Source organism: Pseudorca crassidens, chromosome 10, assembly GCF_039906515.1.
Source record: "Pseudorca crassidens isolate mPseCra1 chromosome 10, mPseCra1.hap1, whole genome shotgun sequence".
In the NCBI taxonomy this organism is placed as follows: domain Eukaryota; kingdom Metazoa; phylum Chordata; class Mammalia; order Artiodactyla; family Delphinidae; genus Pseudorca; species Pseudorca crassidens.
The window spans coordinates 41,283,695-41,307,945 of NC_090305.1; the positions used below are offsets into that span (position 1 = coordinate 41,283,695).

At 48.0% G+C, this 24,251-nt stretch overlaps 1 protein-coding gene across 9 annotated transcripts; it reads right to left on the minus strand.

Annotated features, from left to right (window-relative positions):
- Nucleotides 1–364: 364 nt before the first annotated feature.
- BRD2 (bromodomain containing 2) lies at nt 365–12,371 on the minus strand. 9 transcript variants are annotated; one of them, XM_067753417.1, is made up of 14 exons: nt 11,941–12,370; nt 8,021–9,347; nt 6,487–6,648; nt 6,100–6,403; nt 5,357–5,494; nt 4,707–4,845; nt 4,406–4,620; nt 3,934–4,308; nt 3,287–3,415; nt 2,850–3,101; nt 2,446–2,711; nt 1,641–1,945; nt 1,214–1,336; nt 365–1,106 (listed from the first exon to the last, which is right to left on the minus strand). In XM_067753417.1, the coding sequence occupies exons 4-14, from the start codon at nt 6,289–6,291 to the stop codon at nt 970–972; spliced, it is 2,271 nt and encodes a 756-aa protein (XP_067609518.1). In that variant the 5' UTR covers nt 6,292–6,403; nt 6,487–6,648; nt 8,021–9,347; nt 11,941–12,370; the 3' UTR covers nt 365–969. The 9 variants fall into 9 exon arrangements, with proteins under 9 accessions (XP_067609518.1, XP_067609511.1, XP_067609519.1 ...); XM_067753410.1 differs by lacking the exon at nt 6,487–6,648 and having other exon boundaries at nt 11,941–12,371; XM_067753418.1 differs by lacking the exons at nt 6,100–6,403; nt 6,487–6,648 and adding an exon at nt 5,761–5,852.
- Between the last annotated feature and the right edge of the window lie 11,880 nt (nt 12,372–24,251).

Below are 24,251 nucleotides of genomic sequence, written 5' to 3' on the forward strand. Positions count from 1 at the left end.
ACCTCCCATCCCTTTCACATCTTGCTAAGTGTCCAAGAAACAACCCACATATCCAGCACCAGAGGAAAACTTGAGCCTATTCCAAATCTTGAGTTTGAAACTTGGTTAAGATATGAATGAGCCAGAGAATTTTGTTTTCTTCATCTAAAACCAGAGCAAATTGCAAACTTTAAGGTTATTTTGGGGGATTCACTTTACAAACGGAATCTGCACTTCTATCACTACAGCAACAGCCTACTGGTTTATTTAAAACAGGATGGTCCTTTTTCCTCACCTCAGAGTACTTTCTTCAAAATTTCAATTGTATCACATTCATTTTGAAGCACTAGAAAAAAATATGTCATTAAAGTAATAAACTCAAAACTTGAATAATATTTTCTTTATTTACAAGTTAGAATCAACAGACAAAGAAAAGACAATCCAGGGGACCAAATGGGGAGATGACTGAAACCCCCAGGGGCCCCAAATGGAGCAGAAGGAAAAGGGAAAACAGAGTAGAAAAAAAAAGTCAACGTAAAAAAAGAACGTCTTCCTCCCTCCCCATGGAGGCTGAGGGGACCACGGCCCCACCCTGCCTCGGCCTTACCTAGCTTAAAATAAATTAGAACAAACAACCTCAAAACAGGGCCCTTACAAGTGAACAGGGCAGCTACGGCCTCAGGTAACCCTGTATCAGGGCCTTTGCCCATTCCCACCCTTTACCCCTGCCCCACCACAGTCATTTTGAATAGGGGCTCTATGCCTAAGAGGTCACTCTCCATGGGGCTGGGAACGCAGTTGTATTTTGTCCATTTATGTCCCTCCTTCAGTAATTGTCCCTGCATTCCTCCCCCCTGCAGAGCCAGCTCTCCTACAGTGGGGGGAGGGGGTGAGATGAGGAAGTGTCACAGCAAAGGGAGAGTAGGGGTGGGGCAGGGTGGTCTAGGGGTCCGGTCCTGCGGAGCCTCCTGCCCCATCTGGCCTGGCCCCTTAGCCTGAGTCTGAATCACTGGTGTCTGAAGAAGAGGAAGATGAAGAAGAGGAGCTGGAATCCGAGCTGGAGCTGGAAGCACTGAGGCGGGACACTGCTACCTGCTGTGCCGATGACGTCTCTGTTTTTTCACTCGCTGCAGAACAAAGTTGAAGTTTAAAGATTATTTCAGTCTGATTTCCATTTTTCAAGAGTCAAGAGGGCAGGGTGTAGTGAATTCACAGTGGCTTACTGAACACTCACCTTTCTTGGGGGGCTTTTTGGTAGAATTGAGCTGCCCACTAACATCTTGTAACCGCTTTTCTAGTTCCCGCTTCTTCTCCAAAGCCAGTTCCTCCTTTGTCTTTCCCACAGGTTTCTTAATAGCTAGAAAAACAAATATACCAGGATTAAGATAGCCAGAAGCACCCCAGTTTCTCTGTCCCCTACTGTTGCCAAATTCCTTTCTTGAACATTGCGAAGCAACTAATCCAACCCTTATCATCCCAGGAGCTGATGATCTCAAGTCCATCAAGCATATGCCTAACTATCCTTCTCTCACTGTCCTCAGAACTTCGTGAGGATTTGCTGAGTTAACTGAGTTAACTCTGCCCCTCTAGATGCAACAAATCCTCCTCAGAACTTCGCAAGGATTTGCTGAGTTAACTGGTGGGCCTCATTTCGTACTCACTATAGGGCTTCCGAGGTTTCTTTCGTAGGCAGGAAAGGACATAGCGTTCAAGCTCTCTAAGTGTGGATGGCTTGAGCGTTTCAAAATCAATCTCAATTTCTTCTGGGTTTGAGTCACGTAAAGAGGGCTCCCTGGCTTGAATTATGTGTACAACTCGACCCAGTTTCTCCCCGGGCAACTTGTTGATGTCCAGGCTCAACTGCCGCTTCTCGTCGTAACTCATGGGCCTGCTTTCTTCCTCTTCCTCTGAATCATAGCCTGCAGGCAGGGCAGGTGGGGCTGTCTTTGTGGCCTTTTTGGGGAGTCTACGGGCAAAAGAAAATTGTCAATTGTGGGATATTCTCACTATTCAACCCAGTGACCTGGATTTCATGCCTGAAAAACTGTTTTCCATTAAGGCAAAAGAGTGGGCTACTAGACACTGTATCAGGGGAGCAGAGCTTCTATACATGTCAAACACTTTTATTAATCTCGGACTTTGAGAACTAAATATAAGTACGCTGGCACAGGTCCACTTTTTTTTTGCTCCCTAAAGCACTAACCCACCCCCGACCACAGAAGAAAACACGAAAAACCACAGATTCACTGGTTTAGAGAAGGGGTAGGCAGACTACACTGTCAGAGTCAAGCAGCTTTGAGAGACTACAGTCTTCAAAAGTCTACTTCATCACCTGGCCACTTGCAGAAAAAATTCGCTGGACCCTGATTTAGAGAAACCTTTGCAAGGAGTGGGAGAAATCATCCTCCCCGGAGAGATTAGAGACATAACTGAGCTGTCTCTGCTTCCATGTTAGATAGTACTCACTTGGTGCTACTTCCTCCAGAAGGTCCAAAGCCAGGAGGGCCTAGGGTAGCAGCGCTGCCAGCCCCACTGCCACTCGCTTTCTTGGACTTCTTGGGCTGAGATGGGCGAGGTGCCCGAGGCCCTTTGTCATCTTCCTCAACCCCAGCTCGGCCTCGATGCTTCTCTGCCTTCCGTTTCTTCTTTTTCTCTTTTTTTTCTCTCTTTCGCTTGGGCTTGGATATCGGGCCTTGGGACAGGGCAGCCAGTTGTTCATGTACTGCTCGAAGCTAAAGAGGAAAAAGAATCATGTGAAATAGAAAAAATAAATAGGTAAAGCAATAAAGACTGAAACAAAAAAAATTTAGGGCCAAGACAGCGCACAAACCTCACCCAGTAAACTGAACAGTGACAAATTAAAATAATACCTGTTCCTGTAGTTCAGCCAAGCGATGAGCCCTTTCTTCCTCAGAGTCAGAGCTTTCACTCTCTTCTTCTTCCTCTTCATCCTCCTCATCTTCCTCCTCCTCCTCCTCAGAAGAGCTCTCACTGCTACTTTCCTCGCTGGAGGACTCTGAAGATGATTTGGCCAAGCCAGGGGGCAAGGCAGTAGAGACTGGTAAAGGCCCTGGTTCCAGTGGTTCATCTGGCATCTTGGCATAACGGAACTCAAATACATCCTAGAAAGAGACAGCAGACTCAAAACCATGCTAGTGGATATGCCCTGATCATACCCAGCCATATGGCAGCTCCAATTTACAACTGTAGAGACTGGGAGAGCCCCATGTTGAGGTTGTGCACCACAGACAGCAAAATTTCTCTCCCCAGACCCATTTATTCTTCCAACTCCGACCTTGACACTCACCTGTAACTTTCGTGCCATGGCCACGACATCATGGTCTGGGGGATTGTACTTATAGCAGTTGGAGAACATAAGCCGCACGTCAGCAGCAAACTCCTGTGCATCCCGGTAATCACGATTCTCCATCTTCCGCTGCAGAAGGAGGCAGCATCAGAAGCTGCACAGGCAGGAAGACTCACCTTTCCCTGCCAGCTCCAGACACCGCAAGGCTAGCCCTCTGGAGAGTACCGGGGCGGGGCAGGGGTAGCCTTAAGGATCTATGCCCTGGGGCTCAAGTTTGAAGTCAAAGGAATTTGGGTGGGTTGAAGAAATACCTATGTCTAGGAAAAAAAATCATTTCTAAGTGAAAAGAGAGGGTGGGTGGCCTCTGACTAAGCAGCCATCCCTTAACTTTCCTATCCTAACCCAACATTCCCAATAGGTAGGACCTAATTGTAGATGAATAGCGATGCTCTGAACACAAAACCCACCACACTGTCTCAAACTCCAGAAAATATGGACTCCTAACAAGTACCTGACCTTCTGCCCCGTTACTATTTTGTAAAAATAAAATGCCGAGACTGCTGTGTGCCCGGAAAAAGTGACTGTTTTATTGATCCCTAGGCTCCAATCACTGCCTGAGTATCCCATCTGCCCCATGCAGTGGGTACCTTGACAGTGCTGAGGTCCATGGGGTGCTTAATGATGTCATGGTAGTCATGCAGGCCAAGAGCAGAAGCGTCCACTGGTTTATAGAAAGGCCAGGCATAGGCAGCATGCTTCTTAGAGAGTAATTCCTTCAAAATGCCATTGCAGTGTTTTAACTGTTCCGACAGCTTTCCTTTCTTGGAGCTTTGGTGCTGTTGCTGAGAGTCAGGCAAGTCTTTGCGTGGGGGCTTGATAGGGCGGCCACTCTCTCTACGCATAGGGGGAAGCCGTGCTGCCTTAGGCTCAAGACCCCCGGGAGGGCTAGCTGGGGAGCCAGGAGCCAGGATAGCTGTAGGTGTAGGGGTGGTAGTATCTGCTTTCCGCTTTACCCCTTTTTTCTGCAGAGAAAAACAAGACAGGAGCCTTTTACCCTGGGTCCACTCCATTCAAGACCTTTCCATCCTCATTGTCCCAAAGATATCCACAGATGTATACCTTGGCAAGGGGCTGGGCTGGGGGAGCTGCAGAGACAGCAAGGAGCGGGGGTCCAGCGGAGTGCAAGGACTTGAGAAGGGGCGAAGAGATGACCGATGGGTGGGGAATGTTGAGGACAGTGGTAGGTATCTCAGGTGGTGGAGTATACAGGGCTGTGTGAGACACAGAAGAGACAGCAGGCACCTGATGGGCACTGGTGATACTGCCCTGGAGTGCTGGGGTGGGGGGAGAGAAAAAAAGTTTAGTCTGATTATCTTTCCCATCTTTCGGTCTTCATTGGCAAAACTCCTTCTCTTCCTACCTGCCAATTTGGCCCCTTTCTTGTGGCTGTTCTTAGGGATAGTCACCACAAGCTCTTGTTCCTCTTGTGGCATTGATGCCACCTTCTGTAGAAAGATCTTTTCCAGCGTTTGTGCCATCAGGACAATATCATCAGTAGGCTACAGGAAACACAAAGAAAAAGTTCAAATGCCAGCAAAAGACAAGCAAAACCATTTTTCTCTGAGGAATTCCTAGCCCCAGGCATCACCACCACCCCCCTTACACAACTTCACCATCAAGTACTGAAAATCACCTGTATTGGGCCATTAAATTCCCTTTTCTCTTCCAACTCTGCCCCTCAAGATGCAACAAAGAAATAAATTTCAGAAGTAGAAGAATGAGAGCTGACTAAAAAAAAAAATAGTTCCTGCTCTACTCAGATCTCTGGAGATTTCTCTGAAAAACAGGGCCACTATCCACAAGAATAAAAAGAGTTCTATTTAAACATCTCTTAACTCTGGATCTCTGAAACCACATCACTGCTTTTAGTGGTACCTTTTGGAACTCAGACTTTCTAGGATCCTGACTACTGAGAACACCTACAGTAAAACACTTAAACCTTTCATTGATAAAGTAGTGATAAAAAATGCACTGTCTCTCCCCAACTACTAACAACACAAAAACACTCACCTTGTTGTAGATATAACAGTTGGTGAACATGGTATTAAAATCCTGCATACACTCTGAGGCAGCCCAGTAATAGTTGTTTTCAAGTCTCCTCTTAATAGTACCCATATCCATAGGCTGCTTTATAATTTTGTGATAATCCTAAAAAAAGAAATGGTAGGTCAGAGCTACAAAAAGATAAACACGCCTGTTCTCCTAAGCAAACTACCGACCCCAACACACACGCACATACACACCCCCTATGCGTCAAGAATACAAAGTCTCCTAAACTGCGGCCCCAATTAAATCTATGGGATAGGAAAAAAATGGAACAGGATTCTTATCACCCATAGGGAGGCCCCTACTGCCTTTCTCTAACCACCCACCTCCCACCCACTCTGGAAAAGCTTCCCATCCTGTGACATTACCTCTGGGGCTGGCTATCCATGGGCTGCATGAGGGAGAGGAAGAAGCTAAGAATTTTGGCCACCGTGGTCCTCTCCCAACCTGGGGTGGGAATCTGTAAAATGGAGCCAGGGCACAAAAGTTAAGGAAGGACACATGGAGGGCACAATGAGAGATGCTAAGATAGCAAGCGGTTGGATCAAACACAAAGGACCAAGAATCCAGAAATCTGGTGGCTATCTGCCCTACAGGGTAGAAATGGGAACTCCTAGGGGCCGCAGCAGCTACACTAGACAGCCCACCTCCACGCACACACATTCTTGTTCATTTCCATAGCTCCCCACTCCAATCTCTCTACTCACCGGCAGACCCAGTTTGACAGCATCCACAGGCTGCCGGAAGGGCCATGCAAACTGATGTTTCCACAGAGCCTTCATCACCACCTTGTGCAGGTATTGCAACTGGTTGGTAACCCGTCCTGGCTTTTTGGGATTGGACACCTCCGGGGGTGGTGGGTTGGCAGGGGTTAGTTGCAAAGCCGGCACTGAAGCCATTGTGGGGCTCTCGAATCCCTCATATAACAGGGAGGGCTTTCGAATCCTTTTCCCAGGCGCTGCTGCCTCTGGGCCCAGCCCCAGTAACCCTGCATTCCCCTCCCCAGGGAGCCTGTGAAGACAAGGAACAAAACCATATGTGATAATCTTGTGGAACTTGAGAGAGTACAATTTACACTAATTTACACTACGTACCCTCAATAAATCCAGGCTTGGAATCTAGTGAAAGGTGGTCAAGATTATGAAAATGAAACCAGTATCCAAACAATCCATGGAGCTTTTGTTCTTCTACTTCCTACCACCTCTTCTGTTCTTAGTCCTACATTCTGAATTCTCAAGTCTGATGGACTCTTTCATCTGTTTTTAAAATTTAAAGTGAAAAAGCCCAAGGTAATTTCTCACAAGGCACAGCCATTTGAGAATCACAGCCTTATTGGGATGGGACTTAAGCAAAATGGGTGGAGCCGAGAAACTCAAGCCCCAAGCTTCCTCCTCACTAGGGACTTGGTGGTTGCCATGGTGGTTGAGCCTGAGAGAAGTGGGTGAAAAGGAAACAAAATAGAAAAATTTCATAAAATGCTAATTAAACAGACACTTAAGAATCCACCTGTGCAGAGGGAATCTGCATCCTCCACAAGCTCTGGATAGTTAACTCCAAACAGATCAGACATCTAACGGAAAACCCTATCAACTCAAAAAAAGAAAAAAATCAGACAAGGGAGCATTTGTCACACTTCACAGCCTGGAATACCCCAAGCTACCAGCCTCCAGAAATTATTCACAAATTCGTCTCCTCCCTCTGAAGAACTCAAAAAATAGAGCTGTCCGAACAGTCAAGGTCAGGAAGTTCCCTCATAAAAGTGATACAGACCTCCCCTGCAACCCCTAACAAAAACTGCGATGCCGTTAACAGTTCCCACTGCAGCATCAACTCTGAAGATCAAACGCCAATAATGCACCAAGTTTACATTCTCTCTGGTGCTCCTCGAGACCAGGTGCTTCCCAAGGCCCAAGACTAAAGACGTTATACCGAAATCTCATTGTTTACATCCGCAGAGCTGGACTAGAGAATCCTTAGCTCCACCCTCCTACCCTGAATGAAACTCCCAATTGTATCACAAAAACAAAAAAAAAAAAACACAGCAAAAAAACCCAATCCTCTGCAACAAGACACACAACTCTCAACACAAAACCGCACCAGTCAACGAAAGACTAGCAGGAGCTTAATGACCTACCCCAATCATTAGGAAAGAGTGATCTTTCTACCTTCTACCCTACTCAGGAAATCTCCGTTTCCAGTCCTCGAGCTCTATCACCATGGCAACCCTGTAAAGCACAAGATACGGCCACGAACCCACTCCCCCAAAAGGCCTGACAAACCGTCGCTAGACACCAAACCCACGACCCGCAGGACCTGCTCCCCAACCAGCGTCCTTCCCCATTACATTCTGCCGCCACCTCCCTCTGCCCGACTCGGGTAAGATCTAACCACAGAGGAAGAAACAACATATAAACTGACAACCTGTGCTCCCTCCATATTCAGGATCTGGGCCACTGCCTCAGTCCCAAACCGCCGCTCAACCCCCTGCGCGAGCCCGGCGAGCCAACAGTTGCGCCACGGAACAACGCGCCCCACTCGGTCCCGCACTCCCTCCGAATCCGACGCCCCACACCCGCGCGCTGCAACTCGCAAACCTCCCCTTCCCACACGCCGTTCGCGGGGACGTACTTGTTGTGGGGAGTCACGTTTTGCAGCATCTTGACCACGGGGAACCGGCGCTGCCCTCAGCCGCGGAAAGTCCGGGTGGCCTCGGTTCCCCTTACCTTCCAGTCCAGCATAACCCGGGAAGTGAAGGGGGGAGGTCGGGGGCCGCTGCCCTCGGCCCTCCAGGCAACAACCCCCCCCGCCGGGCCGGCACGAATGCAGTCTCCTCCGCTGTTTCTCGGAGAACTCCCGGCAGCTTGGCGCGCTCCGCAGGAGGCGGACAGCGAGAAAATGGCGGCGGCCCCAGCTGAGGCGGGCGAGCGAAGGGGGACGGACTCTTCAAACCCCAGGACAGTCCCCGATCCCAGACACCGTCGTCAATATTGCCCGCTGTTGGTCTGCAAGGATCCCCTCTTCCTGCCAGGACCGTCCGGCGCGGACGAGGTCCCGTTTCGATCTCGGATGGAGGCGGATGAACACGAAAAGTGGTTTAGGGAGCCGCCGCCTCCATCTTTGAAATCCTCTTGAGGGCGGAGTAGAGGGGGTGGACAGACTCCGAGGACTGGGCGGGGCTCGAAAAAGGGGAGCTTCGGGGGCTTCTATGGGGTCTGTACTGTCCGCCGGGACCGGTCATAGGCCGAGACGAAGGCCATTTCCAAGCGGATGGACGTGGATTGTAATGGCGGCCCAGGACGACTCGAAGGCTCTGTATAGGTAGGCAGAATCCTCCAGCTCGTTCTAGAGGCTGCTCCACTCCAGCGCGAAATGGCGCCGCCGAGCCCCGCGCCAGCCCTTTATATATAGGCAGGGGGGCGGAGCTTCGCCGCTCATGCGCGCCACCGCGCTCGCGACTTCCCCCACCCCCTCCGCGCGCGCGCGCTCGCTCACGCGCGTGAAGAAGCGCAGTCGAAGGGGGAGGAACACCTCTCCGCGGGAGCGTTTTCTATTGGTCGGCGGATGCGATGACGTCATAAGCCTCATTTCCAACGCGTTAGTCACCAGGCAGAAGAATGCCGCATAGACCCACAGGGAAGCGGCAACCCGCCACATCTCCGAGCCAATTGGCTGCGCTGTGGTTCGGCAACTCCAGGGAAAGAACGAGGTTGGCAGGGGTGCAGCACCCTCTCCCCGCCTCCCCTTCCAACAAAGTCTTCCCAGGCGTCCAAGCCCAGTGCGACTGGTGACTGCCAAGCTCGGGCAGGTCGTGCCGTTTGTAGCTCCTCCATTGGCCAGACTGGCAGGACTGGAGGCGGCCGCGTGGGCGTAGTCAGCCTGGGCCCGCCGGGGTGTGGTCACAGGACGCCCGCGGCTTGTTGTTCTCGGCAGTGAGGAGGCCGCCGCAGTGAAGAATCTGAAATGAGGAAGGAGACGCCATCTTAGAAGCCGCGGCCTGGCACTGGCAAACAGCTAAGGGCTCCCAAACGCAGCAAGGAACCGAACGTTCCCGTTCTCCGCAATCAAAAATACAGAATTGATAATTAAAATCCTCCCTTTTCTTCCCCAAGCCAAACAATCGAAAGACAAAGGCAAAACTCTCCCCAGAATCTACCATCTGTGAACTCTTAAAGGCTTTTCACCAACAAGGCAACCAAACAGAATACGTTCCAAACACTTGCACCCCAAGCACCTCTCCAATCCCTCCCACTCAAACCTTCAGGTACCAATACAAATATCTGCCTGCTCGACAAAACCTCGGCAACCCTTAACTGGGAGCAAAATCTCCAAACGCACCCATATACCCTTTAAAATGAAACCCACCTCCTCCCCAAACTTCATTCCGGTGTCTGGCTCAGAGCGGAAAAAACAAGTCCCGCGAGGGGCGAATCAGGGTGAACGCCCTCCCCCTCCTAGCGAGCTCAGACCTTTCCCCACGCTCCCCGCCCTCCCCTCACCCCGAAGGCAGGCCCACACCCTCTAAGGGTCCTGGCGTCGCGGGGGCGGAAGGACCCCCCCATCCCCCCCACCAGGGTTCGGAGTCCTCCCCACGGAGCGGCTGGTCCATCGGTCAGCGCCAGGGAGGAGGGCGAGCGGAGGAGGCGGCGGCTGCGGCTCAGACTAGCCCTCCCCCTCCTCTCCCCTCCCCCCTCCCCCCGGGCCGTCCGCCTCCGAGGAGGGGCAGGAGCCATTTTGGGAACTCAATTTCGCCCCCTCCCCCCAACCCACTCAACTTACATTTTTCCCACAATCTAGTACAGTAATCTGATTAGGGTTACAGACTAAGTGTGAATAGAGGCAAAGCACAAGGTCAAGATCTCTAAAGCCACCTCTGGGGCTCCCCCGCCCCCTTACCGGAGAGTGAAAGAATTTCCCCCACCTGGGCTTTAGTGGGGGGCCTTCTCCTTCTCCACGTCCCCTCTTCTGGCTACCAAGGAAGAAAACAGACTATGTATATCTGAATAAGGAAATTAAGGTAAGTTAAGGAATATAAGAGCCCCCTCCCCCCGCAAACCCAGGGCTTCGTGAGGGCCTAGGTCCTTGAACTCCAACTAGGTCACCCTCCCTCCGTAGCGGCCCTGGAACCCTAACCTCGCTTACTGTGTCTAAAATGGCCATCAATTCTCGACCACCCGAGTCCGGCAAACCCTGCGGAGGAGGGGTAGTGGGCACGGGGAAAGCAGTCTCTCTCCTCCCCCCCCCACCCACCTCCGATCAGACCTCGGCCCCAAAAGTACACGCGGGCCCGCCCGGGTGGCTGCAGCAAAGAGAGCAATGACACAGCAACTTTGCAAAGGCCTTCTCCCCTCCCCCATTCCCCTCCCCCTAATGGCCCAACCTCCCCAATCTGCCTTTCTCCACCCGGGGCCTTGCAAGTCTGCACACAGGCCCATCAAGGGGCCGGCCAGGGAAGAAAATTTAGGAGGTCGAGAGTATACAGGGCCTTATTAGAAAGGAAAAGGGCAGCCAGACAGTACTCTGGCTTATTTCCCTGCATTCCGGAAAATCACTGCTCTCCGCTCCCTCCCAGTTCTCCCTTCCCCTACATGAGTCACAGGGGAGGCTACTGCTACTCAGTAATTTGGAAAAGTAACTCTTCTCTCCTTTCCGTTCCCTCCCCCGCAATACACAAGGAAAGAACTGTTCAGGAATGGGGGAGGGGATGAAGGAGGCAAAAGACGCCACCCAGGAGAAACCCGAAACCTTGGGAGCTGTGAAATCGTTCCAGGTCCTGAGACTCACTCTCTCCTGTCTCAGGCCACGATTTCCAACACCTCCCAAGACGCCGGTTGGGCCGGTTTCTGCTCCCAAGAGGACCTCAAGCTTCCAGCCTGCAAGCCCTCCCCAGCCTGGGGTAGACACATGCTCAGCTAAGACCCCCGCCGCGGCAAAGAAGGTTTTGTTCGGAAGGCTCCGCAGGTCATGTCCACGTGAATGCACACAAATTCGATAAGCGAGTCGAAGTGTAACCTCCACCGTGCCATGTGGCGACTGCCAGCTTCCTACCACTGATACAAAGGAAGCACAGAAATGCTCCTTAGTCTCTGCGGAGAAAGGGAGTGGGCGCCTGGGAACAATCTCAGTTTACAACCCGGGTTGCCAACTCTCAGCATTCCCATCTACGAGTAAGAACTACAGTCACCACTCCCACTCCTCAGCCCACTAGGTCACCCCACCCTCCAAACGCCAAAAGGATCCCTTCTCACCTGGCTCCAAGCTCCTGTACCCCCAGGGGACGAATGGAATGGGGGGGGAACACCGCCCCCACGCCCCTTTGCCCTCCAATTGGTATTGAGACAGAGGTTGGCCATTCCCCTCCCCCACCCGAGGGGCCCTCTCCTGCTCGCCCCCCTACACACTCCCATTGGCTGTAAACTGTTTGAAGGACAAATCCTCCCACCCTCAGGATTCTTCTCTGCACCCCAAGAATCTCCCTCCCGGACTCCCCACCATTGGTTAGGCACTTAAATGACTGACAACGCCCCCGCCCGCCAAAGGCCCCGTCTCACCTGGATCCTGGAACCTTCCAGGGGGGCTCCAATGTTCCCCCTGTCTTGGTGCGGGGGGAGGATGTAATCCGGGGTGTCACCCCCCCGGAAACTGAGGTTGCTTTGGGGGAGGGGGCGTAGCCCCCAGCCCCTCCCTTCCCGACTGAGCTGGGGGGTGGGGAGAGCATCGGGGCCGCGCGGCCACGTCAGCAACATCCAGATTGGCTGACCCGGGTCACGTGCCAGCCGCTCCCTCCCCCCCCGCCACGGGGGCGTTTTCCGTAGGTTCCTAGGGGTCGTTCAAGGGGCCAAGGGGGCCGCATGGCCCAGGCATTTCTCCACAGACCCAGAGCACTCTAATGCCGCTGCTTCTGCATATCCCCGGCTTCCCATCCCGCTATCGTCGACCCTCTCCCCCCCACTCGCCTCTCCGTACGGGTTCAGCATGGCTGCCGCAGCCCGGGAACGTGCACAGCGCAGGCGCATGGGTGCGACCGGATTGGGGGAGGGGAAAGGAGAGCGGGAGGCCGCGGGGAGAGCAGTGCGCAGGCGTGAGGGCGGGTTCCGTAACTCCCGCGGCGGGGCTCGGAGCGCGCGCGGTGGGTGGGGCGGAAGCGGGAGCGGCGCACCGGCCTCCCGCCTCAGCAGGCCTTACCCCACTGCGGGCGGCCTCGCGGGGCAGCCGGGGGAGCCCTGCCTCGGTTCCTTTACCGCAGGTGGAGGGTGCGGCTTGGGACGCCCGAGCCGGAGTGCAGTGGGAACGCGCGCCGCCGTGCTGTTGTCAGTGGAGGAGAATGGGGCCTGGACCTGGAGTTGTGAGGGTTTGCAGGGTGGGGTCTCTTCCCGGCTGTAGTGTGGTTCCACGACGGGAGTGTTGTCACCGCCCTCGTTGTGCTTGCGGCGGGGAGAGGAGGTGCGGGCGGTTGGTGTGGGCGTTTTGTTCGGTCTCTTTGTCTTAGGCCGCTTTCTAACCTCTCATTTCCCTTGAGTCTACCTGGAGTTCCTTACTTTATTGAGACCTGCCGGAGCCTGGACTCCTTTGCCTGCTGCAAAACTTGCCGGCCTTTTGATCACTTTTACTTCTTTACTGGGCTCGTCTCGATCATTTGAGTTAAAACACTTAGGCTTTTTCTAAGGCTTTACCCTCTGCTCATGTTGAATAAAACCCATAAAAGTCTAATCTAGGGATGGTTGCCACCTAAAGGCGACCTTTTACTTGTTCATGGGCAGTAATCCCTCCCTTGACCCTCAGTGTGGTTCAAATATTCACTCTAGTTCATAACTCCCCACCCCCACCCGCAGAACGGAACAGAAAGGCCAGCTTGCGCGAGAGTTCTTGGCTTTCCATCTCCCACCTGTAAACTGGGCCGTGTCTGTGTTCCTTTACCACCATTGTACTCGAAGTCCTCTCTTCGGATTAAAGAAATGTATTTTCCTTTTGACCTGGTCAATCTTATCTGTTACTCTGAAGCTCTCCTCCATTTTCTACCAATTAGTATTTTTAATCCCTTAATACGGGTTTCCCAGCCTAAAAAGAAGATAAGAAAGACAACCTTATCAATATTGTATTCCCTTGTGGACTCGCTTATCTAACTCTCAGCTCCCCTGCAGTCAAGACCTGAAATTGTCATCTTAATGTTCCTCTCTCTGCCTCATTCCCCACTCTAGCTCGTTTCTTCCACTACTGAAACTGTCCTGGCAAATGTCACCAGGAACCTCCTAATTGGCAAAGTCAGGAAGCAGTTTTCAGTTCTCACCTTATTTGACCTCTCTGAAGTATTTGACATTTGATCACGCTTCCTTCCTGAAATTCTCTACACCCTTGATTTCTGTGACTACTTCTCACTTGTTTTCCGCAACGGGAAAACTTTTCCTGCTAGTCCAACTGTTCCTCTGGTCTCCTTTGTGGACGCTTCTTCGGCCCTGTTGATGTTTGCCAGGGTTTTGCCTCAGTTTGCTTCTAGTTCTGTTCATCGTCTCTAAGTAATCTCAGTGGCTCAGAGCCTCTCAGATCTGTATTTTTAGTTCAGAGGACTCTCCTGAGCGAAACTCACTACTGAATTTTACCACTTGGATAATCCTCAGACACTTCAACGTTTTCAAAATTGATACAATCTGTATGTACCCTAGACCTGCTCCGTCTGTATTATCCAGGCTGATGGCAGCTATTCAATCAAAAAGCCTGGAATCTGGGAGCCATTCTTGATTTCTTTTTCTCACAACATTATATCTCCTAGGCTTATCATTGTGCCTTTAGTACAGCCATTGACTCACACTCTGTCCTAGTCCTATCACCTGAGCTGTATCAACAGCTTCCTAACTGATTTCCTTATTTCTAAAGCTGCACTGTTCACTATGGTAGCAACAAGTGGCTGTTTAACATTAAATACTGTTTTAAATTTAGTTCCTCAGATGCCCTAGCCTCATTTTAAGTTCTCATTAGCCATGTGTGGCTAGTGGCCGTCATACTGGATAGCACAAATTATAGAACATTTCCATCATTGAAGAAAGTTCTCTCGAACAGTGCTGCTCTAGATTTTTCTCTCTGCCTCTGCCACAATACTGCCAGGAATGAGCTTTCCAAAATACAACTCTAGCCATATGCTACTGTTTAAGCCCCGTATTAATTTCTCATTGCCTGTGTGATAAAGTCCAAATTCCTGTGCTTGCCAGAGAGGTCTGCCCAGCTCTCCAGTGTCATGTCTAGCCACTTCCTCTTGGGCCCTATATTCCAGCCATATTGAACTGTTCCCCAGATACATCATTTTGTTTTACACTGTATTTTACACATACTGCTCTCACTACATGAAATATGCTTTTCTCCAGTCCATCTAAGCCCAAATACCATCATCTGAAAAGCCTATCCTTGCCTTCCAAACTGAGTTGACTGCTCATCCCTTGGTGTCCCTTTCTCTTATGATTGCACCTTTCACAGTGAATGGCATATATGTGATGCCACATGTTTCTCTCCCTTACTAGACTTTGATCTTGAGAACAGGGCCATGTTGTTTTGTTTTGTTTTTATTTTAAATGCCCCCAGCTCCTGGCTCAGGACCTGACCAATATGAGGTGCTCACAAAGTGAGCAAATGTTGAAGGAAGTTGATGTTTACATAAGTATGTGACTTAGGTAAGATTGTAATGTATGTGTTTGGAGCGGGGGCTCCATGCGTAGTATTGGGGAAATAATCATAAACAAAGTTATTGTTGTCAGATAAACATTTGAGACACTGGGATGGTGTGAGGAAAGACAGAACAGAGCAGGTCATTTTCACAGAGCACTGCAGTCCAATCTGGCCCGAGTAAAATATAAGCTACAAGAAGTAGAGCCGGAGGAGATTGGAAGTTACATTTATTTGAGGCAGTATGATGATTTCCGGTGCTGTTAAGTTTGGACCTAGTGGAGAGCCTCTGAAGTTTTTTGAGCAATGGCTTGATTGGAATTATGTCATTAGATAGGAATCCTATCTTCATATCCCCAGTGGCTATCACTATACCTGTTAATAAACACCAAATAAAAATGCCACGTGTTGGAAGGAGGTGAGACTGGTGATAGCTAAAATTCATTGAGTTTTTGAAATGTCTCAGGCCCTATTATAAATGCTTTACATGTAGGAACTCTTCTAATGTTTATAACCCTATAAAGTAGATACTATTGTTATCACTCCCATTTTTCAAATGAAGCGACTGAAGCAAGAGATATTAAATAATTTACTCACAGTTACGTGTTTAGTAAGTGTACAGAGTTGGGATCTGAACCCAGGCAGTCTGTCTCTGGGTGGTATGTTATTCTGGTTGTTAGGCACAGCAGGTTTTTTGTTTTTGTTTTTGTTTTTGTTTTTGCGGTACGCGGGCCTCTCACTGCTGTGGCCTCTCCCGTTGCGGACAGGCTCCGGACGCGCAGGCTCAGCGGCCATGGCTCACGGGCCTAGCCGCTCCGCGGCATGTGGGATCTTCCCGGACCGGGGCACAAGCCCGGGTCCCCTGCATCGGCAGGTGGACTGTCAACCACTGCGCCACCAGGGAAGCCCCACAGCAGGTATTTTAAAATCAAAGATTGAAGTTCGAGGAAAAAAAAGATTAGTTGAGGTAGATTTGGAAGTCACCTTTGAGGTGTAGTTTGAATCAGTCATGCAGGTAAGTAGGTGAGATTTATAAGTGAGGAAGTATGGAACAATTTAGTTGTGGGTTGAAGATCACGCTCTGGGTTGCATCCTCACACAGCAAGAACAGGAAGAGAAACCAGTGTAAGAGCATCAAACAAGGAAAAGCAGAACAACATAATATGAGGAAGCCAGAACAAGAGAGGGCTGCAGTGAGGATTTCATGTTTATCGAATGAATGACTAATCAGGAGTTTTTAAGCTTGTTTGTGCCATGCACTTATTTGGCAGTTTGGTGGAGCCTTTGGACCTTGTCTGACAATAACATTTGTAAATGCATAAGTAAAATACACAGTTATCAAAATATTAAAAGAAATGTGTGATGATCTAGTAATAATGTGTTCCCTTATTAATAGAATACTAATACAATAAATAAAATGATTTATTGCAGGTCTAAACTCATAGTTGTAGAGGTATTTTGAGATGGCTATGATATGAAAATATTCATTGATGGTGATTTCTATTGATGACATTACAGGTACTGCTCGTACTACAAAGACTTGTTTTCTACATTCATAAAATTAAGTTTCAGTTAATTAGATGTTCTTAAAAATAAAGGTGACTCTTTTTGTTCCATCCAAGTTCATGGACCCCTGAATTTTATGGCATGTGGACTGCAGGTTAAGAAACCCTGTTCTTTTTTTTCTTTTTTTTCTTTTTTTTTTTCACCACGCCATGCGGTTTGCGGGATCTTAGTTCCCTGTCCAGGGATTGAACCCGGGTCCCGGCAGTGAACGCGCGGAGCCCTAACCACTGGACTGCCAGGGAATTCCCAAAAACCCCTGTTCTGATTGAATGAAGAGACAAGATCCTGCAGAGGGTGTGAGAGAATGAAGAAAGGGGAAATCTCACTAGGTTGTTGGTGATCATTACTGATATTGGAGAGCAGTTTTGTAGTCTGGGGATAGAATTCAGAGTATGGGGAACCTGAAAAACCCAGGCCAAGTAATTCAGATTGAATCTCATAGAAAGGGGGGAGCTGTTTAAGTTTTGAGAGGGGAAGGAAGAGCTACCTTTATAGGAAGTTACTTGGCATCAGTGTGCACCATGGATTGGCTTTGGAGAGACTGGAGGTAGGTCAGGTAGGAATCACAGCACACATTCACCCATGGAATGAAAAGGAATAAAGTCATAGCATTAGAATTAATCACACTTAGAGGAGAATGCAAACCTCGCTGTGGACCACGAGGTCCCACGTGGTCTTGCTTCTTCCTGCCTGTGGCCTCATCTGCTGTCTGTGCTCTCTTATTCACTAATAATATGCCAGCCACACAGGTCTTCACCTCCCTGAAGGAGCCAGCTCCTTGCCTGCCTCAGGGCCTTCCTCTTCTTCCCCCTCTGCCTGGCTAACTCCTACTCACCCTTCAGATCCCATATCAATATCACTAGGTTCCCCGTTTCACTTAGTGTCTCTTAAGGATCTCCGTTCTTTTCCTTCACAGTACCTTTTACAATTTGGTTTCGTAGGGTCGTATGATTACTTGTTTAATGCCTCTGTTTTCATTAGCTTATAAGTTTGGTCATGTAGGTGTCTGGTGCCCAGCATACTACGAGGTACATAGAGGGTAATCAGTAAATATTTGCTAAATAAATAAATGAATGAACCTCGTTGAGCCACAGATTTCTTGTTTATATAATGGCAGTAATAAATTCCAACCTTGTAGTGTAGTTGACAGGATTGCTGTATTCAAATAATACAGCTAAAAGGGAACAATGAATATGGATGTGAAGAGATCACTGAGCTGGGAATGAGGGTAAAGGTGGGAGCTGGATGGGCAGTCTTACTCTCTGAATTAGGCTGTGGCAGGGAGGAGGAAGAAAATGGGAAGATGAGTGGGGTGCACAGGGAAGGCAGTGGGAGTGAAGATGTCTGTAGAGTGGCCCACAGACATGCCTGGTAAGATTTACTGTTGTTGTTTTTTTTTTGGCTGTGTTGGGTCTTTGTTGCTGCGCGCGGGCTTTCTCTAGTTGTGGTGAGCGGGGGCTACTCTTTGTTGCGGTGCGCGGGCTTCTCATTGCGTTGGTTTCTCTTATTGCAGAGCACGGGCTCTAGGCCCACGGACTTCAGTATTTGTGGCACGAGGGTTCAGTAGTTGTGGCTTGTGGGCTCTAGAGCACAGGCTCAGTAGTTGTGGCACATGGGCTTAGTTGTTCTGTGGCAGGCATGTGGGATCTTCTTGGACCGGGGCCCAAACCCGTGTCCCCTGCTTTGGCAGGTGAATTCCTAACCACTGCACCACCAGGGAACCCCAGATTTACTGTTGAAATATCCATGTTAGAAGGAATGACCTATCATTCATCTAATGCTTGAAGGCTCTTCTAGGCCCAGCTTCAACACCTTCAGTAACCAACAGCCCATTTATTCATCCAATGAGTAGTCACTTGCTGGTGGGCCTTCTTGGTAGATGCTGAAAATGGAAAAATACCAGGAAGAGATCCTTGAGACCTTGCAGTGGAAGTGAGGTGACCGAAGCAGACATAAACAGAAGAGCATAATACAATACAAATGATGGTAAGGACAGGCCAGTGCTGTGGAAGCATACTGAAGAAGTCACTCATCTCCACTCTGGGTTCCAAGGCTCCCTGAGGGAGGTGAGATTTCATCTCAAATGATGTATAGAGATAGGTTAAGTGGATCCAGATCATTAAGGATCATGCCAAGGAAAGCAGATTGTAGAGAGCCATTGAAGGCTTTCTTGCAAAAGTATGATGTGATCAAATGTGCCTAATAAAAAGATCCTTGTGGCAGCACTGGAAAATAAGAATAAGATTGGAAAGAGCAGTTCTAAGAAAATTGCAGTGATCCAGGAAAAAGACAAGCAAACCAATGAGGGCCTGAACTAGTGGGAATGGAGGACAGACTAAAGAGATATGGAAGAGGTAGAATTGATAGGACTTGGTGAACAGTTGGTTGAGAAGGTTTGAGGAAGATGAAGTTGTCAAGGTTGACTGCCGTATTTGTGACTCATCTGATTGGGTGGACGGTCAACTTATACACTGAGGTCTTGAATACGGGAGCTTAAACATGCTGGGAAGGGAAGGTGGTGAGTTTAGCTTTGTAAATTTTGAGATAGAGCTACATTCAGTGTAGTAATTCCTGAACTTAATTTGCCTAAAAATTCATTATTGAACATTCAACAGAGGTTTATGAGACATCATGTAAAATAGAAAACTCACTAAATTTTAAAATATGAAGGCAAAGTTTGAAAACCACAAGACTGCTTTTCATTTAAAACTTACCCTTAGACATTTTTGAGATAGTGGGGGAAAAATGAACACAGATTGGGTTAAAGGAAGTTAAGCAATCATTTTTAATTTTGGTGCTTGTGGTGATAGGATGGTAGTTACATTAAGGAAAAAGTCATTATAGATACCCGTAGAAATGTTTCCTGGTGAAATATAATGATAGAATTTGTTTAAATACTCCAGAAAAAAAAAAAAGTGTGTGGAACAGGAGAATAGATGAAACAAAAATGGAAGACTTTTAGAATGTTGAAAATTGTTGAAACTTAAACAAGAGTACGTGGAGGCTTAATAGATTCTTTTGTGTATGTTTGAAATTTTCCATAGTAAAAAAAAAAAAAATTAAACTTAGTCATAGATCCAAAGGAAATCAGTTAGTGGAATACAAATATTATAATTATATAATTAATCAACACTGAGGTCATAAGTATATTTTGAATTTGTGGCAAGACTTGTGACAGACCAGAGGTCAAGTAGATGACATATATCACTTGGGCAGTTAATTGGGAGATGCTTTCTGAGTGTTAATGCACAGACTTAACCTCACGTTTATGCCTCAGATGATCTAATACAGTTGTCTGGGATGCCGTATGTTTAAGATAATTATACTGAGGTGGTTGGTTCGTGGTAATTCTCGCTTCTCTGGGAATAGCTCTAAGACACAGAGGTGATATTGTACCTGGCCATCACTAATTGATCCCGAGGTCCACACCTGATATAAGCTGAGCCCGTCTGATTGTCCCTCTCAGCAACGTGAAATTTGAAAGATAGAGGCTAGAGGACTTTGAAGGTGCGGCATATTAATGGCAACTCAACCCTTGCTGCTAAGGACCCTGTGGCTCCTCTTCCTGAGCCTAGCTGATTCCACCCATCTTTTGATTTTCTGAGCTAGCTCTGTCCGTCCAATAAATCGTCCCTTTAAAAGTTAAGTTAGCTAGAGTTGGTTTCTGTTGCTTACAACCAAAAATGACCTGATTAAATATAATAAATTATTACATAAAAATTACTGTGTAAACATGTTTGGTGTTTTATTACATCTGTGTTGAAATAAATTTAAAAATGAAAAATTGCTACTATCGAATTTACATTTTAAACAATTTCTTGAGGGACCCTATTTTGTGGAGAGTACAGTTTTAGAACTGCTGTACAGCATCCAAGTGGAGATACCTAAAGGCAGTTGGGTGTATGGATGGTGTGGAATCAGAGCCAGATCTGAGCTGAAGGGGGAAATTTGGAAAACGTCGGCAAATAGATGGTAACGGAAGACAAGTGGGAGTAGATGCCATTGAGAGCAGGGGTATAGTATAAGAAGAAAAGAGGATGAGGACAAAACTCCAGGGATACCAACACTTAAGGGGTAGCTGGAAAAAAGGAGTCCATGAAGGTGACAAGACGCCAGAGAAGTGGGAGGAAAAACTAGGAGAGAGTGCGGTCAGGGATGCCAAAAAAAATAGACCGTTTTAGGAAGGAGGGCATGGCCAACAGTGTCAAATGTTGCCAAGACTGCAAAGAGTCCATTTGATTTAGCAACACAAAGATGTTGAACCACTTCATTGTTGAGTGTTAAGGATTAAATGGAAAGTATGAAAGTAGAGAGATGGTTGCCCATGGCTTTTTCAGGAAACTTGGGTCTGTCAATAGAAAGAAGATGGGGCAGGACTAGGAAGGGATGGAGAGCTGAGTGTTAGAAAGCTGTGACCTACTGGGTTTACAGGTGTGATGCCTTTATTTTCAGAGGCATTCATGTCTCATGACCAAAGACACTGAGTTACTGGCATGCAGAACTGGTGCTTTGCCCTTCTCTTGACCACAATTCCCACTTTCCCAAACTGATGAGAGACTGTTTTTGAGATATGTATTAATGGAGGTTGTTGCAGGGTCCTGACAGGAAGAGGATTACATAGAGGGAAGGGTAGTTATAAATGTTTGAACTGGTTCCCATTTGTTCTGGGAGAGAAAGGAGTTAACCACAACCTTGCCTTCATCTTGATGATGGGTAGTTATATTTCTCCTCATGCTGGACTTGTCTACACTGTACTCTCGGTGGAGAACTTGGACCCCCTTTGCCTCATTCCTTCCACCCAGAGTGGTTGCAGGGTCTGCTCTAACTGTTCCTAGCCCTCCCACCAGTCCTCTTCCTCCTGTGCCCACTCCTCCTGCAGACATCCTTCCAAACAGTGTTGTATCTGGGACATGATACATTAATTAACCAATTGCCACCCCCAAAAAGGAATGGGGCTCTTTGGAGGGTGCGTTTATTTTGGGTCCCCCATCCCATTTCTGACCACACATGGAACAATGTTCAGCAAACAGTGGTTTCTGAGCAAGAGTCAGCCCATATATTTTTATATGGCCCAAGAACTCAGAACGGTTTTTACATTTGTAAATGGTTGAAAAAAAAAAAAGCAAAAGAATTCTATTTTGTGACTCATGAAAATTATATGAAATTTAAGTTTCAGTGTTCCTTAGTAAAAAGGTTAAGAACAAAACTCCGAGGAACAAAGATTTGCTATCGGGTCTTTTACAGAAAATATTTGCTCACCACTGGTTTAGAACTCCAGGTGGCTGTGTGTCATCTATCTCCACCAGCAGTTCTGGTGATGTCAATAGACCTCCTTTCTATCAATACTTTCCTAAGGGCTGAATCTTCCCCACCGCAGGAGCTACTGACGGATTAATCCACAAAGGATGAGACATTAGGAAAATGTTCTACTTTTTTTTTCTTGGAGTGTAACACAATGATTTCCAAGCCCAGCCTAACCCTGGCACCCTGCCCACCCCCACCACACATACACACACCCACACACACATATGTACCCTTTTCAGAATATGCAGGAGGTCATGGGGGTGTTTTTGTTTGGGGCTGTTATGGCTGCTGTTATTTGTTTCTCAAAAGGGAGTATGGATTTTGAAAGGACCATATTCACATAGATTGATTTCTAAGATTACTTAATTGCCACATTAGATCTTTCTCACTGCCTCTTCCCCCACCCCTTCTGTCTTTCTTTTTCTTCTCTATCAAACTTGCAGCATATACACTGACAGTTTCTTCCTCACCTCCCACTTACTTCTCAGCCCACCACAATCTGGAGTCCACTCCCACTCCAACGCTGAAACTGCTCTCAACACATTTGTCACCCATCTCATAATTACCAAATCTAAGGACACTTTCCCGTCCTCCCTTGACTTCTGAGTAACATTTGATAATGCTGACCTTGCCCTTCTTCATGGAACACTTCTATTTCTCTGCATCTGCTTCTTCTTTATTCTTCTCTTAGCTCTCTGGGTGCTCCTAGTGCCACCAGATTCTTACAAATTAGTGTATTTCAGTGACCTGCTTATTATCTAGCATCAGTGCCAAGCCCAGCCTCCTATACTGTGTTATGGACTGCTTGGCCGTGTATTTTCCAGCCTTCCTGGACGGTTAGATTCCTGTTAGATTCTCTCAGTAGGAGGTATGGGTGGGAGATCAGATGGCAGGAGAAACCAAGAAGCTTCCTGCTTTAGTTTCTAAGAGAGTGGCAGCTCCTGGTACCAGCAGCAAGAATGGGTGATTCTGGACTCCAGCTTCCTGGGCAGAGGAAATACCTTCTCAGTGATCCAGCTTTGATGGAGATGGCGCCTTTTTGGTAGATCCGGAAGTGACTGTGATGGTGTCTCCTCCAGGACAACAGCAGGTGTAGACATGAATTCCAGCTCAGGGGCGAGAGCTGCTTCTGATTTCCAGGTTTTCCTCTGTCCTATTTGCACCTCCAGCCTCTCTCTTTTTCCCTCTTGCATGTCTTGCCTTTTTAAAAATACCTTTGTAACCAATCTCTATATTAAATCCCCTCAGTCTGAAATACCTAGAATGATCATACCTTCCTGACTGGATCCTGGATGATACTGAATAACTGGTATGAGTTTGGGGTTTGAACCCAATCTGACCTGTGTCCTTGTGCCCTCCCTCTGCACAGTCTACGTGGGTGATCTTGTCCACTGCCTCTGCTTCAGCATTTGTGCAGATGACTCCCAAATTAGGGTTCTTCAGCCCACACCTGAGATCCATACCCATCTACTTCATGCCTCCTAGTTACCCTGGCACCTCAAATTCAACACAAAACTGAACTTAATTCTCTGCTTCTATGCCTTTCTTTTCTATTTCAAATCAGTCCATCATTGATCAGCCACCTAGGCTGGAGACCTTGGTGTTACCTCTCCTTGACCCCTCCACATCTAATTCTCAGCCAGTGCTTTAGATTCGACTTCCTAATTACATCAATATTTGATTCCCTCCATCTCCTCTGTACAAGACTTAATTCAGGCTCTTACCATGTCTCGCCTAAAGTATTGCTATGCTGCTACCAGAGGGCAGTGTGTGTGTATGTGTGTGCAACTTTTAATTTTGTTGTCATATACATCACAAAGTCTATGTGTGGACTCTTGACCAGAAGTTTGGCCTCAGTTCTTTTCAAGCTCCAGACCATTATTGGAAGCATCAGAATGATTTTTCTAAAATGTTAAAAATGATTATGTCACCCTTCGGTTTAAAATCTCTATCATCTGTAAAATAAAAAACACCCTCCTTGGGACTTCCTTGGCGGTCCAGTGGTTAAGACTCTGCACTTTCACTGCAGGGGGCACGGGTTCCATCCCTGGTCAGGAAACTAAGATCTCGCATGCCGCCCGGCTTGGCAAAAAACCCCCCAAAAACAAAAAACAAAAACACCTTCCATGTGGCATAACAGAGCCTATGTGATCTGGCTCTTGCCTAAATTTCTAGCTCATCTTAAATCAGCTATACCCCAATCAAAATTGAAAAAATAAATAAAAAGTGAGTAATTCCTGAAAAAAAATTTTTTTTTTAGCTCATCTTGAGACCCCATCCCCACTCCCTGCCCGTTACCAAACAGGGAAACATGAGCAGCCTCCAAACATTCATGCCCAAC

Bases quoted from the DNA above. Each gene is read 5' to 3' on its own strand.
- BRD2 (XM_067753410.1), bottom strand. From the start codon at position 8,049: ATGCTGCAAAACGTGACTCCCCACAACAA. The intron at 4,846-5,356 runs GTGAGTGTTTTT...TGTTTCCTGTAG, and splicing joins ACTGTTATATCTACAACAAG to CCTACTGATGATATTGTCCT. The intron at 4,621-4,706 runs GTAGGAAGAGAA...CCCCCACCCCAG, and splicing joins GAAAGGGGCCAAATTGGCAG to CACTCCAGGGCAGTATCACC.